At 45.3% G+C, this 20376-nt stretch overlaps 1 protein-coding gene across 2 annotated transcripts in view; it reads left to right on the top strand.

Moving 5' to 3' along the window:
• LOC139536245 (plexin-A1-like) overlaps nucleotides 1-20376 on the top strand; it is a 416804-nt gene that overhangs the window by 98833 nt on the left and 297595 nt on the right. For both annotated transcript variants that reach the window (XM_071336602.1, XM_071336603.1), the window contains exon 3: nucleotides 14781-14963. In XM_071336602.1, the coding sequence (XP_071192703.1) occupies nucleotides 14781-14963 (183 nt within the window). The remainder of the gene's footprint in view (nucleotides 1-14780; nucleotides 14964-20376) is intronic.

Genomic DNA, 20376 nt, shown 5'->3' with positions numbered 1-20376 from the left:
AAATGGTCGGTAATCTGTTTGTTAACTTGGATTTCGAAGACCTTAGAAAGACAAGGTAGTATAGATATAGGTCTGTAGCAGTTTGGGTCTAGAGTGTCACCCCCTTTGAAGAGGGGGAATCTCAGACGATACGAAAGAGAGGTTGTACAGGCTAGTAATAGGGGTTGCAACAATTTCGGCAGATCATTTTAGGAAGAGAGGGTCCAGATTGTCTAGCCCGGGTGATTTGTAGGGGTCCAGTTTTTGCAGCTCTTTCAGAACTTCAGCTATCTGGATTTGGGTGAAGGAGAAATGGTGGGGGCTTGGGCGGGATGCTGTGGAGGGTGCCAGGCATTTGACCGGCGTAGGTGTAGCCAGGTGGAAAGCATGGCCAGCCGTAGAGAAATGCTTATTGAAATTCTCAATTATAGTGGATTTATCGGTGGTAACAGTGTTTCCTAGCCTCAGAGCAGTGAGGAGGAGGAGGGAGGGAGGAGGTGCTCCTATTCTACATGGACTTCACAGTGTCCCAGAGCTTTTTTGAGTTTGTACTACAGGATGCAAATTTCTGTTTGAAAAAGCTAGCCTTAGCTTTCCTAACTGCCTGTGCATATTTGTTCCTAACTTCCCTGAGAAGTTGCATATCACGGAGACTATTCGATGCTAATGAAGAACCCCACAGGATGTTTTTGTGCTGGTCAAGGGCAGACAGGTCTGGAGTGAACCAAGGACTATATCTATTCCTAGTTAAAAAAAATTGAATGGGGCATGCTTATTTAAGATGGTGAGGAAGGCACTTTTAAAGAATAACCAGGCATCCTCTACTGACGGGATGAGGTCAATGTCATTCCAGGATACCACGGCCAGGTCGAATAGAAAGGCCTGCTCGCAGAAGTGTTTTAGGGAGCGTTTGACAGTGATGAGGGGTGGTGGTTTGGTTGAAGACCCATTACAGATACAGGCAATGAGGCAGTGATCGCTGAGATCCTGATAGAAAACAGTAGAGGTGTATTTAGAGGGCGAGTTAGTTAGGATGATATCTATGAGGGTGCCCGTGTTTACGGATTTGGGGTTGTACCTGGTCGGTTCATTGATTATTTTTGTGAGATTGAGGGCATCAAGCTTAAATTGTAGGATGGCCGGGGTGTTAAGCATGTCCCAGTTTAGGTCACCTAGTAGCACGAGCTCAGAAGATAGATGGGGGGCAATCAATTCACATATGGTGTCGAGGGCACAGCTGGCGGCAGAGGGTGGTCTATAGCAAGCGGCAACAGAGACTTGAGAGACTTGTTTCTGGAAAGGTGAATTTTTAGAAGTAGAAGCTCGAATTGTTTGGGTACAGACCTGGAAAGTAATACAGAACTCTGCAGGCTATCTTTGCAGTAGATTGCAACACCGCCCCCTTTGGCAGTTCTATCTTGGCGAAATTCTTTATAGTTAGGGATGGAGATTTCAGGGTTTTTGGTGGTTTTCATAAGCCAGGATTCAGACACGGCTAAGACATCCGGGTTGGCAGAGTGTGCTAAAGCAGTGAGTAAAACAAACTTAGGGAGTAGGCTTCTAATGTTAACATGCACGAAACCAAGGCTTTTACGGTTACAAAAGTCAACAAATTAGAGCACCTGGGGAGTGGGAGTGGAGCTAGGCACTGCAGGATCTGGATTAACCTCTACATCACCAGAGGAACAGAGGAGAAGTAGGAAAAGGGTACGGCTAAAGGCGATACGATCTGGCCGTCTAGCACGTTCGGATCAGAGAGTAAAAGGAGCAAGTTTCTGGGCACGATAGCATAGATTCAAGGCATAGTGTACAGACAAAGGTAAGGTAGGATGTGAGTACATTGGAGGTAAACCTAGGCATTGAGTAATGATGAGAGAGATATAGTCTCTGGAGACGTTTAAATCAGGTGATGTCTTCGCATATGTAGGAGGTGGAACAACATGGTTGGTTAAAACCTCTTGGCGCACGGATCCCTTTAACGGGATCATTTTCGTAAACAACCGCTGAATTGCAGAGCGCCAAATTCAAAAACAATTACTAAAAATATTTATTTTCATGAAATCCCAAGTGAAATATACCAAAACACAGCTTGTTGTTAATCCAACTATCGTGTCAGATTTTGAAAATATGCTTTACAGCGAAAGCAATCCAAGCGTTTGTGAGTTTATCGATCACTAGACAAAACATTACGAACAGCTAGCAGCAATGTAGATTGGTCACGAAAGTCAGAAAAGCAATAAAATTAATCGTTTACCTTTGATGATCTTCGGATGTTTGCACTCACGAGACTCCCAGTTACACAATAAATGTTCCTTTTGTTCGATAAATATTATTTTTATATCCAAAAACCTCCATTTGGTTGGTGCGTTATGTTCAGAAATCAACAGGCTCGAGCGGTCATGAAGGGCAGACGAAAATTCCAAATAGTATCCGTAAAGTTCGTAGAAACATGTCAAACGTTTTTTATAATCAATCCTCAGGTTGTTTTTAACATGAATAATCGATAATATTTCAACCGGACGGTAAACTATTCAATAAAAGAGATAAAGAAAATGTCGAGCTCCAACTTTCGCGCGCATGAACTAATCGAAGGACATTCAGCTATCCACTGACGCGTTTTGATAAATCTCGCTAATTTTTCAGAATAAAAGCTAGAAACTATGTCTAAAGACTGTTCACACCCTGAGGAAGCCATAGGAAAAGGAATCTGGTTGATATCCCTTTAAATTAAGGAAAGGCAGGCAATGGAACAGGGATTTTTCAAAATAAGAGGCATTTCCGGGTTGGATTTCCTCAGGTTTTCGCCTGCAAAAACAGTTCTGTTATACTTACAGACAATATTTTGACAGTTTTGGAAACTGTCCTACTCTGTCAATTATATGCAAATTCTAGCATCTGGGCCTGAGAAATAGGCAGCTTACATTGGGAACGTTATTTTTTCCAAACATAAAAATTCAGCCCCCTAGCTTCAAGAGGTTTTAAGGCATATTGGGCTATATCATACTTCCGGCGCCGACAGAGATGGCCGACTCGCTTCGCGTTCCTAGGAAACTATGCAGTATTTTGTTTTTGTACGTGTTATTTCTAACATTGGTACCCCAGGTAATCTTAGGTTTTATTACATAAAGTCGGGAGGAACTACTGAATATAAGAGCAATGTCAACTCACCATCATTACGACCAGGAATATGACTTTCCCGAAGGGGATCCTGTGTTTTGCCTTCCACCCAGGACAATGGATCTGATCCCAGCCGGCGTACCTAAACAACGTCGCCGTAAAAGGGGCAAACGAAGCGGTCTTCTGGTTAGGCTCCGGAGACGGGCACATCTCGCACCACTCCCTAGCATACTACTCGCCAATGTCCAGTCTCTTGACAACAAGGTTGATGAAATCCGAGCAAGGGTTGCCTTCCAGAGAGACATCAGAGACTGTAATGTTCTTTGCTTCACGGACACATGGCTTACTCGAGAGACGCTATCGGAGTCGGTGCAGCCAGCTGGTTTCTTCACGCATCGCGCCGACAGAAACAAGCATCTTTCTCTTAAGAAGAGGGGCGGGAGGGTATGCCTTATGATTAACGAGACGTGGTGTGATCATAACAACATACAGGAACTCAAGTCCTTCTGTTCACCTGACTTAGAATTCCTCACAATCAAATGTCGACCGCATTATCTACCAAGGGAATTCTCTTTGATTATAATCACAGCTGTATATATTCCCCCCCAAGCAGACACATCGATTGCCCTGAATGAACTTTATTTGACTCTATGTAAACTGAAAACCACATATCCTGAGGCTGCATTCATTGTAGCTGGGGATTCTAACAAGACTAATCTGAAAACAAGACTCCCTAAATTCTATCAGCATATCGATTGCGCAACCAGGGCTGGTAAAACCCTGGATCATTGTTATTCTAACTTCCGCGACGCATATAAGGCCCTCCCCTGCCCTCCTTTCGGAAAAGCTGACCACGACTCCATTTTGTTGCTTCCAGCCTACAGACAGAAACTAAAACAAGAAGCTCCCGCACTCAGGTCTGTTCAACACTGGTCCGACCAATCTGATTCCACGCTTCAAGACTGCTTCGATCACGTGGATTGGGATATGTTCCGCATTGCGTCCAACAACAACATTGACGAATACGCTGATTCGGTGAGCGAGTTCATTAGAAAGTGCATTGGCGATGTCGTACCCACACCAACTATTAAACCATTCCCAAACCAGAAACCGTGGATTGATGGCAGCATTCGCGCGAAACACTGCTTTTAACTAGGGCAAGGTGACCGGAAACATGACCAAATACAAACAGTGTAGCTATTCCCTCCGCAAGGCAATCAAACAAGCTAAGCGTCAGTATAGAGACAAAGTAGAGTTGTAATTCAACGGCTCAGACACAAGAGGTATGTGGCAGGGTCTACAGTCAATCACGGATTACAAAAAGAAAACCAGCCCCGTCGCGGACCAGGATGTCTTGCTCCCAGACAGACTAAATAACTTGAGGACAATACAGTGCCACTGACACGGCCCGCTACCAAAACCTGCGGACTCTCCTTCACTGCAGCCAACGTGAGTAAAACATTTAAACGTGTTAACCCTCGCAAGTCTGCAGGCCCAGACGGCATCCCCAGCCGCGTCCTCAGAGCATGCGCAGACCAGCTGGCTGGTGTGTTTACGGACATATTCAATCAATCCTTATCCCAGTCTGCTGTTCCCACATGCTTCAAGAGGGCCTCCATTGTTCCTGTTCCCAAGAAAGCTAAGGTAACTGAGCTAAACGACTACCGCCCCGTAGCACTAACTTCCGTCATCATGAAGTGCTTTGAGAGACTGGTCAAGGACCATATCACCTCCACCCTACCTGACACCCTAGACCCACTCCAATTTGCTTACCGACCCAATAGGTCCACAGACGACGCAATCACAACCACACTGCACACTGCCCTAACCCATCTGGACAAGAGGAATACCTATGTGAGAATGCTGTTCATCGACTACAGCTCAGCATTTAACACCATGCACGCCTCCAACTGGCCATGGCCATGCGTGGCCATGCACGCCTCCAACTCAATCATCAAGTTTGTGGACGACACTACAGTGGTAGGCTTGATTACCAACAACGATGAGACGGCCTACAGGGAGGAGGTGAGGGCCCTCGGAGTGTGGTGTCAGGAAAATAACCTCACACTCAACGTCAACAAAACAAAGGAGATGATTGTGGACTTCAGGAAACAGCAGAGGGAGCACCCCCCTATCCACATCGACGGGACAGTAGTGGAGAGGGTAGTAAGTTTTAAGTTCCTCGGCGTACACATCACGGACAAACTGAATTGGTCCACCCACACAGACAGCGTTGTGAAGAAGGTGCAGCAGCGCCTCTTCATCCTCAGGAGGCTGAAGAAATTCGGCTTGTCACCAAAAGCACTCACAAACTTCTACAGATGCACAATCGAGAGCATCCTGTCGGGCTGTATCACTGCCTGGTACGGCAACTGCTCCGCCCACAACCGTAAGGCTCTCCAGAGGGTAGTGAGGTCTGCACAACGCATCACTGGGGGCAAACTACCTGCCCTCCAGGACACCTACACCACCCGATGTCACAGGAAGGCCATAAAGATCATCAAGGACAACAACCACCCGAGCCACTGCCTGTTCACCCCGCTATCATCCAGAAGGCGAGGTCAGTACAGGTGGATCAAAGCAGGAAACGAGAGACTGAAAAACAGCTTCTATCTCAAGGCCATCAGACTGTTAAACAGCCACCACTAACATTGAGTGGCTGCTGCCAACATACGGACTCAACTCCAGCTCACTTTAATAATGGAAATTGATGGGAATTTATCAAAAATGTATCACTAGCCACTTTAAACAATGCCACTCAGTATAATGTATATGTATATACTGTACTCTATATCATCCACTGCATCTTGCCATCTTTATGTAATACATGTATCACTAGCCACTTTAAACTATGCCACTTTTATGTTTACTCATCTTATATGTATATACTGTACTCGATACCATCTACTGCATCTTGCCTATGCCGTTCTGTACCATCACTTATTCATATATCTTTATGTACATATTCTTTATCCCTTTACACTTGTGTGTATAAGGTAGTAGTTGTGGAATTGTTAGGTTAGATTACTCATTGGTTATTACTGCACTGTCAGAACTAGAAGCACAAGCATTTCGCTACACTCACATTAACATCTGCTAACCATGTGTATGTGACAAATAAAATTTAATTTGATTTGATTACAGTGAAATAAGACAGTAATAACTAACCAGGACAGTAATGGACGAGGCATATTGATATTAGAGAGAGGCATGCGTAGCCAAGTGAACATATTGGTCCAGTGAGTGGTTGGGCTGACTGGGGACACGGCGATTCAGACAGTTAGCAGGCCGGTGGTAACAAGCTAGCAGTTAGTAGGCTGGGGCTAACAAGCTAGCAGACTGGGGCTAGCAAGCTAGCAGTTAGCAGACCGGGTTAGGAAGCAAGCACTTATCAGACCTGGGCTATCAAGCTAGCAGTTAGCAGATCGGGGCTAACAAGTTAGCAGAAGGGCCTTTGGGGGACGTCGCGATGGAGGCAAGTCTGTTTTTGACTCTTCGTGCGGTGACGTCGATAGACCAGTCGTGGATTAGTAGGGTTCCAAGTAGCTCTAGGTAGCTAGCAGGCCGCGGTTAGCAGAATGGGCCTTCAGCGGACGTCGCGCCTGAGGGGCCTGTTGGAATCCTCGGGCTGATTATGTCGGTATTCCAGTCGAAGAGGATCGGCGGTGTTCCGTGCCCTGTACCGGCAGTAGAAGGGGTCCGGATATTGTAGCCCAGGAGTGAGCTTCGGTGGTAGCCCAGGAGCCCTAGCCGGGCTAGCTTCAGGCTAATTGGTGCTTGCTCTGGGATGGAAATGCTAGCCAGGAGTAGTCACCCGTGATTGCGGTTAGCTAGTTGCGAAGATCCAGATGAAAATGTTCAGAGTTTGCGGTAGGAATCTGGTTATATGGAGAGAAAAAAATAGGTCCGTTATGCTCTGGTTTGAGTCACGTTGTACAAACTGGCGAGAGCTTTCCGAGCTTAAGGTTAGCTGATGACCGCTAGCAGTGGTTTTGCTGACTGATAGGTTGTAACTAGTTAGCTGGCTAGCTTCAGTTGAGCGATTCCAGATCCAAAGTAAATGGAAATACTTTAGCAAAAAAGAGGTCCACGCCACATTGGGTGAGGCGGGTTGCAGGAGAGTATTTAGAAGTTGAGGTTTAGGAAAATATTTAAAAAAGATATGCGAAGAAAAATATATAAAAATATATATACAAGGGAAAGGACAAAGACAATGACGTCTGACTGCTACGCCATCTTGGAAGTGTTACATTTCTAACTCCAAAACAGCAGTACAGTATTTCTTCATCAACATCTTTATGTTTTCGTTAATAAAATAATGATTAAAAAACCTCTTTCATAATGCTGATGTTTATTTAGTTATGGATCCATAACAAATTTTTATGGGAATAAATATCAGTGAATTACAGAAATATTGGAACAAATTGTTGCTTACTGGAATATACTCTTTCAAACATACGTTCATGTTGTACAGCGCCATTATGGCTATTAGCAGGGCTATATTTTGGCCTTCATGGGCGGCGCACAATTGGCCCAGCGTTTCTCTCCCTCCTAAAAACAGAAATACATTTTTGGGGCTTTTGCAAATATTATTTTGGCCTTTATTCAGATTACAATTGCTCTCTTTTGTTTTTTTGAAAACGAAATAACCTCCAAAATATCTTTATATATTATCAAGTTGATGACACAGTCATATAGCCGGCACCTAAATAAAGCTGAGTGACTCACTCATTCATGGCTTTGGATCAAATAAATAAGTACCAACATTCTTTCTGATAGTCCTAAATATTTTTTTGGGGGGGTTGTCCTGACCTGGACACCATGTACACTATTATAATAGCCCATTATGGGCTATTAGCAGGACAATATACCTCTCTGTATTTTGTTACTTTGTAGATGGGGGCTCCGGAGTGGATGGGGGCTCCCACAGTGCAAAATGCGTTGCTACAGATGCAGGTTCGATACCCGCCACTGGGAGACCCATGAGGTGGCTTTTGGTTTTAATTTAGAATCCTCCAATCCTCTATATGTAATTATTGGTTGAGAGTCACATCATATTTTTCGATATACTGTAGGTCTACATTGTTGCTTACTGGAAAATACTCTTTCAAACACACATGGTCACGTTGTACAGCGTCATGGCTATTAGCAGGGCTATATTTTGGCCTCTATTCAGATTACAATCGCTCACTGTCATTTAAAAAAAACAAAATCATCTCCAAAATATCGTTATATATAGCCTTCCCGCTGTGGATGTCTATTTCTGCACCATTTCTCACTGCTCCGATACGATCATTGAGAAACAAAAATGTTCTATTATATTCCATGATTTTCTTAAGATACATGTGTTGACTGAATATAAGCAAGTGATGTCTGCTAAATAATCAAGTTAGGTTTCTCCAGAAATAAATAATTATAAATAACAAACTGGCTTTATTTACAAATTTGTGAGAATGTCTCACCCCATGTTCAAGAATTGCCTTTTTTTGTCGCTCACTCTATGTTAAATGAAAATGAAATCTCCAAAATATTGTTACTTTTTAAACAAAGCGATTATTATTAATTTATTTAGAATTATATCTAAGCCCCTTAGATATTCTCACAGATCCTAATGGAAAATGCCTCTTAGATATTAATTTAGAATCCTTGTCACGTCATTGAAAAAAATATTTTTAGATATACTGTAGGCCTACCATAGGCGAAATGAGTATTGGTTACACTACAATTAGAGTGTGGAAATGTTATGTCCCTTAGATATTAATTTAGAATCCTCCAATCCTCTTATGCAGTAGCCTTCACCCGACCGTCATGTTGTACAGTGCAATATTTCCCATTCCATCCTAATGGAAACCCTGAGGGTTTTGTTTTTCTCGGAATAGAAACACCATAATATTAATCAAATGAATTAAGCCAAATTTCTAAAAATCAATCCCATGTATTATGTTATTACAAAAAAGGTTTTAAATTCTCTAGTAATGCCAATATGGGAGACTATCAAATGCTTCTCAAAGATGCCCTCTGGTGGTCAAACTAGCACTAACGTGCATTAACGTAAAAATTGGCTGACAATTAAATAACGTGCCATAGAATGCTGCAGCAGCCCGCAAGGTGTGCTGCAGTATGACACAACTTTTAAAGGAGGAACCACTGTAGGCCTAACCCCCCCTTTTTTTTTTTTTTACAACATTGCTATTCACTGTTTATTATCTATGCATAGTCACTTTACCCCTACATACCTGTACATATTACCTTGACTAACCTGTACCGCCGCACAGTGACTTGGTACTGGTACCCCCTGTGTATATAGCCATTTTATTGTTACTTTTTAAAATTTAGTTTATTTAGTAAATATTTTCATAATTCTTATTATTCTTAACTGCATTGGTTAAGTAAGCATTTGACTGTAAGGTCTACACCGGTTGTATTTGGCGCTTGTGACAAATACAATTTTATGAATGTAGCCTATTTTTGCAGCCTAAATTCAATTCTGGGTATTCCCTCCCTATGAAACTCGTAACTTAAATGTGCCTCGAGAGGAATATTTATCTCGCATAGAAAACAACAAGCCGACTAGGTATATAGATCAAGTATTCTACACTAAGAAAATATATAAACACGACATATAAAGTGTTGGTGCCGGACATTTTCCATATGCACAAAAAGCTTATTTCTGTCCAAGTTTGTGCACAAATTTGTTTACATTCCTGTTAGTGAGCATTTCTCCTTTGCCAAGATAATCCATCCACCTGCCAAATGTGGCATATCAAGAAGCTGATTAAACAGCATAGTCATTACACATGTGCACCTTGTGCTAGTGACAATAAAAGGCCTCTCTAAAATGTGCAGTTTTGTCACACAACTCAATGACACAGATGTTTCAAGTTTTGAGGGACTGTGTAATTGGCATGCTGACTGCAGGAATGTCCACCAGAGATGTTGGCAGAACATTTTATGTTAATTTATCTACCATAAGCTGCCACTAGTGTCGTTTTAGAGAATTTGGGAGTCTGTCCAACTGGCCTCACAACCAGAGACCACGTGTAACCACGCCAGCCCAGGACCTCCACATCCGGCTTCTTCACCTGTGGGATCATCTGACACCAGCCTCCCAGAGCGCTGAGGAAACTGAGTTTGCACAACTGAAGAATTTCTGCCCAAACTGTCAGAAACCGTCTCAGGGAAGCTCATCTGCGTGCTCATCGTCCTCACCAGTGTCTTGACCTGACTGCGGTTCAGCGTCGTCACTGACTTCAGTGAGTAAATGCTCACCTTCGATGGCCACTGGCACGCTGGGAAAAGTGTGCTCTTCAAGGATGAATCCTGGTTTCAACTGTACCGGGCAAATAGCAGACAGTGTGTTTGGCGTCGTTTGGGGGAACGGTTTGCTGATGTCAATGTTGTGAACAAAGTGTCCCATGGTGGCGGTAGGGTTATGGTATGGACAGGCATTTTATTGATGGCTATTTAAATGCATAGATATACCGTAACGAGATCCTGAGGCCCATTGTCGTGCCATTCATCACCTCATGTTTCAGCATGATAATTCATGGCCCCATGTCGCAAGGATTTGCACACAATTCTTGGAAGCTGAAAATGTCCCAGTTCTTCCATGTTCTGCATACTCAACATTGAGCATGTTTGGTATGCTCTGGATCAATGTGTACGACCGCGTGTTCCAGTTCCCGCCATTTTCCAGCACCTTCACACAGACATTGAAGAGGAGTGGAACAACATTCTACAGGCCATAATCACCAGCCTGATGAAACTCTATGTGAAGGAGATGTCGAGCTGCAGTTGGCAAATGGTGGTCACACCAGATAGCGACTGGTTTTCTGATCCACGCCCCTACTTTTTTTTAAAGATATCTCACCAACAGATGCATATCTGTATTCCCAGTCATGGGAAATCCATGGAATAGGACCTAATGAATTTATTTCAATTGACTCATTTCCTTATATGAACTGTAACTCAGTAAAATCTTAGAAATTGTTGCATGTTGTGTTTATATTTTGTTTAGTATACTATGGGGTTGTCAGATTTTTCTATTCATTACTTGTTTTGGTTACAGAGGGAAAGTAAATGTGGACTGTTCCAGCATCTTCAAAGTGAGCCTCGGCAGAAATATTTTTTCGTGTTCCATATTTTGCACTTTGCATGTGTTTTGACTATACTGTCCAGTGCAGCGTAGCTAACTTTTATCATAGCTATGTCTGTCTACTCTGTAATGCATCTTAACCCTTTCAAATCCACCCACCCCAAACATGCATTAACCCTTTGAGGTCCTTCCCTCAGGCTCTGGTGTCAAGGGGCTGCATGTTGTGTCTTACTATAAGTGTCTGAGTCAAATTCTGATTTAAGGAGACTTGCTTGACTGGGTTGAATATGGTCCCTCTTGTCACTTTGGTTGGTCGGTCGGTTTTGTCTATATGGTCGGTCGGTTTTGTCTAGACAGGAGACAGTCCAAGGCAATTAGCGAATAAATATACCTGTTTCAGTGGACATGTGGACAAACACACACACACTTCACTCCACTTCTCCCTATCCTTCTCCAGATGCCCATTGCTAGTGAGTCAAGGAAGGTTTCCGTAAAGCAGCTTTCTCTCCTTTTCTTTCTGTTGGTGACAATTCCTCTCTCTCCACCAGGCCGCAGGGCGAACGAGGGGGCTTTGTTAACCGAATTGATACCCCAAATTCTTCCCGATGTGAGATAGAAACCTTTTGGATAGATTAAGCGAGAGAAAAGGTGAGTGAAGTGGGGAGAGGAGGAGGGGGGGGTAGAGAGGAGTGAGAATATTGATGTGTAGATTTACTGTCCTTGTCTACTGTAGCGCTTGGTAAAGGATGGATTTGAGGGAGGGGGAAGATAGGAAGAGGGGGAAGATAGGAAGAGGGGGGAGGGGGAAGGGAGGGGCGAGAGGCAAGGGAGGGGCAGAGAAGGAGAGTGAGGGGGCAGAGAGGGAGAGCAAGGGGGGCAGAGCGGGAGAGAGAGAGAGGGCGGAGAGGGAGAGAGGGGCAGAGAGGGAGAGAAAGGGGGGCAGAGAGGGAGAGAGGGGCATAGAGGGAAGGAGAGAGGGGCAGAGAGGGAGGGAGAGAGGGGCAGAGAGGGAGAGAATAAAATAATAGAAAGGGGAGAATAAAGGGATATTGACGCAACGCAAGTCGTGCTGCATCAATTTCAACAGATGGAGAGAGGAAGAGTTATATGTTCTCTTTTGGATCAATCAGATGATGCAGTGATACGATTTTAGATTACACCACCATTTACACACTCACTCTCTGTGTGTGTGTGTGTGTGTGTGTGTGTGTGTGTGTGTGTGTGTGTGTGTGTGTGTGTGTGTGTGTGTGTGTGTGTGTGTGTGTGTGTGTGTGTGTGTGTGTGTGTGTGTGTGTGTGTGTGTGTAAGTGCGTGTGTGTAAGTGCGTGTGTGTGTGTAAGTGCGTGTTGCCAGTGTTAAACACACACTGACAACTTAATTTCCAGCCTTCCTCGGATAGCAACCTCTTAGGCCTCATAGCGTGTTGCACACACACAAACACACTCACACCGTCAAGGGTGTGTCATGACTGATTTGAGAGAGGCTGATTTGATATGCGTAGTAAGGTTGGTGACCTCTACCCTCGAGGCTGAATGTTTTAATGTGTCAGTGGTTCAGCTAGCAACCCAAGTAGCAGGTTGGAATTAGACCCCTGACTGAGTGGATTGGAGAATCAGTTGAGGAGACGCACAGACACACGCACACAAACAGTACTTTGACATGCAGATATGCAGATACACACACAACTGACCCCAAAACATTGTCCCTTTCCTCTGTCTTTCTGTCACACATCCTTTAGTTATACTGATGCTGTTAGCTTATATATCCACAAATATTAGACACCGTTATATCACTGCTACAACTCATCTAACCTCTACCTCTCCCCCTCTCTCTACCTCTCCCCCTCTCTCTACCTCCCTCTCTCCCTCCTCCTCTCTCTCCCCCTCTCCCTCTCTCCCCCTATCTCTCTCCCCCTCCCTCTCTCCCCCTATCTCTCTCCCCCTCCCTCTCTCCCCGTCCCTCCCTCTCCCTCCTCTCTCCCCTATCCCTCTCCCCATCCCTCCCTCTCCCCCTATCCCTCTCCCCCTATCCCTCTCTCTACCTCTCCCCCTCCCTCCCTCTCTCTACCTCTATCTCCCTCTCCCTCCTCCTCTCCCCCCTCTCTCCCTCCTCCTCTCTCCCCATCCCTCCCTCTCTCTACCCCCCCTCTCCCTCTCCCTCCTCCTCTCTCTCCCCTTCTCTCTCTCCCTCCTCCTCCTCTCTCCCCCTCCCTCCCACTCTCTACCTCTCTCCCTCCCTCTCTCTCTCCCTCCTCCTCTCTCTCCCCCTCTCTCTCTCCCTCCTCCTCTCTCTCCCCCTCTCTCTCTCCCTCCTCCTCTCTCTCCTCTCTCTCTCTCCCTCCTCATCTCTCCCCCTCCTTCCCTCGCTCTACCTATCCCCCCTCTCTCTCCCCCTCCCTCTCTCCCTCCTCGCTCTCCCCCTCTCCCTCCTCCTCTCTCCCTCCCTCTCTTTACCTCTCCCCCTCTCTCTCTGCCTCCTCCTCTCCCCCTCCCTCTCTCTACCTCTCCCCCCTCTCTCCCTCCTCCTCTCCCCTTCCCTCTCTCTACTCCCTCCTCCTCTCTCCCTCCCTCTCTTTACCTCTCCCCCTCTCTCTCTGCCCCCCCTCACTCCCCCTCTCTCTCTCCCTCCTCCTCTCCCCTTCCCTCTCTCTACCTCTCCCCCCCTCCCCCCTCATCTCTCTCCCCCTCTTTCTCTCGCTCCTCCTCTCTCCCCCTCCCTCCCTCCCCCCTCCCCCCCTCGCTCCCCCTCTCTCTCTCCCCCCCTCGCTCCCCCTCTCTCTGCCTCCTCCTCTCCCCCTCCCTCTCTCTACCTCTCCCCCCTCTCTCCCTCCTCCTCTCCCCTTCCCTCTCTCTACCCCCCCTCACTCCCCTCGCTCTCTCCCTCCTCCTCTCCCCTTCCCTCGCTCTACCTCTCCCCCCTCTCTCCCCCTCCCTCCTCCTCTCTCCACATCCCTCCCTCTCTCTACCTCTCCCCCCTCTCTCTCCCCCTCCCTCTCTCCCCCTCCCTCCCCCCTCCCTCTCTCCCCCTCCCTCTCTCTACCCCCCCTCTCTCTCTCTCTCTCCCTCTCTCTACCCCCCCTCTCTCTCTCTCCCTCCTTCTCTCTACCCCCCTCTCTCTCACCCTCTCTCTCTCCCTCCCCCTCTCTCCCCCTCCCTCCTCCTCCCTCTCTCCCCCTCTCTCCCCCTCTCTCTCTCCCCATCCCTCCCTCTCTCTACCTCTCCCCCCCTCTCCCCCTCCCTCTCCCCCTCCCTCTCTCTCTCTCCCTCCCTCTCTCTCCCTCCCTCTCTCTACACCCCTCTCTCTCACCCTCTCTCTCTCCCTCCCCCTCTCCCCCCCTCTCTCCCCCTCGCTCTCTCTATCCCTCCCCTTCTCTTTCCCCCTCTCTCCCCCTATCCCTCCCTCTCTCTCCCCCTATCTCTCTCCCCCTCCCTCCCCTCTCCCTCTCCCCTTCTCTCTCCATCCCTCCCCCCCTGTCCCACCTTCTCTCTCTCTCTCTCTCTCTGTCTCTCTCTCTCTCTCCCCCCGCTCTCTCTCTTCCCCGGCTTTCTATCTCTCCCACGCTCTCTCTCTCCTGCTCTCTTTCTCTCAGCCTCTCCAGATCGATGACAACTTTTGCGGCCAGGACTTTAACCAGCCTCTGGGTGGGACCAGCACCATAGAAGGAATACCGCTCTTCATCGACAAGGAGGACGGCATGACCTCGGTGGCCGCCTACGATTACCGCGGCAACACCGTGGCCTTCACAGGCACACGCAACGGCAGAATGAAGAAGGTAAGAAATAAGAGATCTATAGTTAGTTTTTCTGGCAATGAAGAGCGCATGCTGTTGGAGCTGGGTTTTTGTTCATGTCAGTTTGTTTCACCCCTGCTTTATTGTGAACGGTGCTGCTGACTTGTGTGTGGACCTGGCCTACTATCTGGACTGCAGTTGGAAAGGGATGTACATCTCAAGTCTACTGCATTTGCCTATGCTCTGTGGACCTTCAGGCATTCCCACAGTCTTGGCACATTCACATTTTGTCGTAGTTAATTTTTGTAAACAGGATTTGCCCAGAAACGCATTGGGCTTATTTTTGACAGATTTGAGCAAAAGTGAAACCTTTGACTTCGCCTCTTCCTCTATGGTTTACACACTGTCAAAAGGCTGTCCTGCTCCTCCTCTCTCTACCTAACTCCCGCTCACAGTCCCTTCAGTTTGGCTGCTCAGCCTACCTTAGTTATCCCTCACCCATTATAGCCTTGCCTTTCCCAACCATTCAGAGCGTTTTGAAATGCGTATCTGGACACTGCACCCGCCCACTCAGGTCAGAGTCTTATCGTCGTCCGAAGGGAGAAGACGCATCTTTCTGAGGACTTTTTATTGTCAACAGTAACACTAAGTCATTCCAAGTCATTCGGATTACCAAACTCCATATAAACATCTTCAAAGGAAACAGCTGTGTGTGTGTTGTGGTGAATATTAAGAGTACAGTGATGGGCCTCAACATCATGTTCTAACCAGACAGCACTATACAAGGCAGAACCAAACCAGTCCATTAGAAGTATATAGTGGGTTGGAGCATTCACAGCCGACTGCTCAGACTGGTGAGGGTATACCAGCCAACCGTTTTTACGTGCTCCTTCTAGCTGGATTTAGTTACCAACAATTTTTTACATGGACTGTCATTTCTCCAGATTTAGAGACCAATAGTTTTTACACACATACAGCAAGCCCCTTCCTCTGCCACTTATGCCAACAAAGTTGAGAGATCACGTCTTCCTCTCTGACAAGCGGTTTCAACTCACTATTAGCATTTGAGGTTTGGTCCAACAGAATCGGTCATATGGACAGCAAAACACATTGAGACATTATTTTACTGTAATGGAGAAGTGAACTTTTCTAACGATACCCTTTTTATGTCTAAACTCCTCTCATTGAGAGCCGACACCACTGAAACGAGAGTATGAATGAACATTGATCTGGAAAATGAATGCTCAGTTTGTTGCGTGCCATTTGGCTACAGCTCCGCTTGCAGCATTTTAGACAATTACTGTTATACTAGCTGTCTAGTCTGTTTGTGTTTTTTAAATGTGCAATAAGCATAAAACACAGTTATATAAGGGATTGGCTACACATTCTCATTGTGAGAAATAAGGTAGGCCACTTGATTTCACCATCTGAACAAAGTGGGCGGGGTAACAAGCTTTTCAAACAGTTGCAGACAGACAAAAGGGTGTGTTGATAACAGCTCAACTGTTCAACCTCGTTACCTGGCAAATAGATCCAAGCTGGCTAAACTTGAAATATAAAAGATTACCTGGCTAATCACTAGCACGTGGGCTTGAGATATTGAGAGCTGTGTTAATCTATAGCCCAATGCCTGCTACAAGAAGTTAGTCATTATTAGGCAATGTGCATTATGCATGGTTCTAGTAAAACAAAAAATGTTTTGAATGCCAGATCAGAGAATATTGCAAAAAAAAAAGCAGGTTAAACTATTTTGATAATGAAATCATTAGTGGGGCTTTATGGTCGTGGAAGGCTTCTACTTAGCCTAGGTATAACTTCACAAGCGCTGAATTCATTCGATTATTGCTGACTGTTTGAAATGCAGTGTATTTGACCTTTTAATTGTACAACAACGCTTATTTAGAGAAAACAGAAGGAAAAAAATATATTGTGAATTCCCTGCATTAAAGTCCCCGGCCAGTAGGTGCACCGCGTAAGTTTGAAAAAAATCAGGATGATTTTTAGGTCATATCGCCCTGCACTACTGTGTCTGTATGTTACCCTATTCCTTATCTAGTGACATTAGGAATAAAGAATAGATTTGCCCTCATGGATACTTGGCTCTTATAGCCGTTGGTACTTATTCAGAACCTTACTACTGGAGTAGTAACCTATGAGCGTAAGTCTTTTCAACATCTTGTGCTTACTAGGTAAGATACATTTCTTCCATTTTCTCTTACTCGTCTCTTTAACATCCTCCTGAAGACAGTGTGGTCCATCAATCAAAGCTCCATGCACTTTTGAATGGCCACTTAGACAACAGGTGGTGAATTTAAATTGACTGTGGTCTTATAGTTTTATGGATGCAGTATAAAGTCTCAGCCGATGTTCATGTAATAATGAGGAATTCCCCTTGACCACGCCCAGAAATGGGGGAAAACCAGCATTCTTTCCTATTGATCCCCATTGTAAAAGAGGCAACTTCGTCGTACATTTTTTGTTATACAGAAATAACAAAACACGCTAAAAAGCTGCGTTGTTGTTCAATGTACATGTAACCATTTAAAAGAATTCAACCTACAGTTTGCAATGCTCCCACGAAGGGAAATAGAGCTTTCGAGAAGATCCCTGTGGCTTCAGGCTATTTGGCGTGAGAGAGTGGGAAATGTGGGGACATGGTGTCCAAGTAGGCTACATGTAGCTATGTGTGTGTAAAACATTTAATCCCAGGTAAGACATTGAACTTGTTTAGTATAGTCCGTTTGTAACTCTACTCACTACTGAGACACAAAATGGCGCCGGAGAACAAGGTTGACGTTTTAAATGTTCCTAACCAATTGTGTTTTTTTGTTTGTTTCTTTGTGGTGTTTGTAACTTATTTTTTAAACTTATTTTGTACATAATGTTGCTGCTACCGTCTCTTATGACCGAAAATAACTTCTAGACATCAGAACTGCGATTACTCACCACAAACTGGCAGAATCCTTTTTTTCCTTTAACGAGTCTGATGCGAATGATATACTGCTTTCCCGGGAACAGGCCCAGATCCCCGAGAAAAAGGTGCCGGAGGGCGGGTTGTCTTGTGAGAATTCGTATGCGATTGAATAAACCCCCACCTCCTTCCATTCTGCTAGCAAACGTGCAATCTTTGGAAAATAAAATCAATGACCAACGCGGAAGATTAAACTACCAGCGGGACATTCAAAACTAATATCTTACGCTTCACAGAGTCGTGGCTGAACGATGACATTATCAACATACAGCTGGCTGGTAATACACTGCACCAGCAGGATAGAACAGCGGCGTCTGGTAAGACGAGGGGCGGCGGACTATGTATTTTTGTAAATAACAGCTGGTGCACGATATCTAAGGAAGTCTCGAGGTTTTGCTCGCCTGAGGTAGAGTATCTCATGATAAGCTAGATAGTGTGGTCTATCTACCTAGAGAGTTTTCATCTGTATTTTTTTTGTAGCTGTCGACATACCACCACAAACTGATGATGGCACTAAGACCACACTCAATGTGCTGTATTCTGCCATAAGCAAACAGCGAAACTCTCACCCAGAGGCGGTGCTCCTAGTGGCCGGGGACTTTAATGCAGGGAAACTTAAAACCGTCTTACTAAATGTTAAATGTGCAACCAGAGGGAAAAAAACTCTGGACCACCTTTACTCCACACACAGAGACGCGTGCTCACCCTCCATTTGGCAAATCTGAGCATATAATTCCATCCTCCTGATTCCTGCTTACAAGCAAAAATTTAAGCAGGAAGCACCAGTGACTCGGTCTATAAAAACATGGTGAGATGAAGCAGATGCTAAGCTACAGGACTGTTTTGTTAGCACAGACTGGAATATGTTCAGAGATTCCTCCGATGGCATTGAGGAGTACACCACATCAGTCATTGGATTCATCAATAAGTGCAACGATGACGTCATCCCCACAGTGACTGTACGTACATACCTCAACCAGAAGTCATGGATTACAGGCAACATAGGCACTGAGCTAAAGGCTAGAGCAGCCACTTTCAGGGAGTGGGACTGTAACCCGGAAGCTCAAGAAGCGGGACTGTAACCCATCAAACAGGCAAAGCATCAGTACAGGACTAAGATCTAATTGTACTACACCGGCTCTGATGCTCGTCGGATGTGGCAGGGCTTGCAAACCATTACAGACTACAAAGGGAAGCACAGCCGGGAGCTGCCCAGTGACACTAGCCTACCAGACGAGCTAAACAACACTGAAACATGCATGAGAGCACCAGCTGTTCCGGAAGACTGTGTGATCACGCTCTCCACAGCCGATGTGAGTAAGACCTTTAAACAGGTCAACATTCACAAGGCCGCAGAGCCAGACGGATTACCAGGACCTGTACTGCGAGCATGCGCTGACCAACAGGCAAGTGTCTTCACTGACATTTTCAACCTCTCTCTGTCCGAGCCTGTAATACCAACATGTTTTAAGCAGACCACCATAGTCCCTGTGCCCAAGAACACTAAGGTAACCTGCCTAAATGACTACCGACTCGTAGCACTCACGTCTGTAGCCATGAAGTGCTTTTAAAGGCTGGTCATGGCTCACATCAACACCATTATCAACACCACACGCTGATCCTCAACACAATATTACTCCCCCTGAATCTTTGGTGATCATGCCAAGAGCGTGGTGGTTGTTGTTGTTGGTGGTGGTGTGTTTGTTTTGTCTCAGTATTAGTACCTATGCAGTGTATGTTGACTGTGGATTGTGTTTGGTAAGTGTTCATGATGGTTTGTCATACACATTTGCGTTTGTGTGTGTTTGTAGTCTAAGGACAGAGCTCTTGGGGTAGATAGGAGCTCATTGTAATTCACCAAGTTACCTTGTCTGTTCTTCTGAAGGCCTGTCTGTCATTGATTCACCATTATGAATGTATAATCGTGTGTGTACGTGTTTGCATTTTGCAATGTTAACTAAGATTCAGCACTGTGACACCCATTCAGTGATTTTGACAACAGGGTTATTTAATGTGTGTGTGACGTCTCTGTGTGTAGAAAGAGAGAGCTAAGCTGTTATTACATACGTGTGTGTGTTTGTGTGCTTGTACATCTCTGTCAAAACAAAAAAAGATAACTAGGTTTTAAGAAGGTCATACCAAGGATACTTTTGCTATTTGATTTAGAATTTTAAGACCCCTTGAAGTATCAAAATCAAATCAAAAAAAATATTGAATGAAACATTTTATTTGGCCTAACTGCTATTAATTAGCCCATACAAACACATTGAATAACAGACATGGACCTTAGTTTTTTTTATTTTTATAAACCCAACAGATATTAGTAGCCACGTCACCAAATACAATACTTTTCTCTACTAGTTCTCCATCATGCACCGTTATACCTGCATGCATATGTGCGTGTTTGCATGAGTGTTTGCGTGTGTGTGTGGGCTTGTGTGTTTCTCTGTGTGTTTCCTGTATTGCTCAGTTGGTAGAGCATGG

Source organism: Salvelinus alpinus, chromosome 12 (genome assembly GCF_045679555.1).
Source record: "Salvelinus alpinus chromosome 12, SLU_Salpinus.1, whole genome shotgun sequence".
NCBI lineage: Eukaryota > Metazoa > Chordata > Actinopteri > Salmoniformes > Salmonidae > Salvelinus > Salvelinus alpinus.
This window is presented reverse-complemented; position numbering and strand designations above follow the sequence as displayed.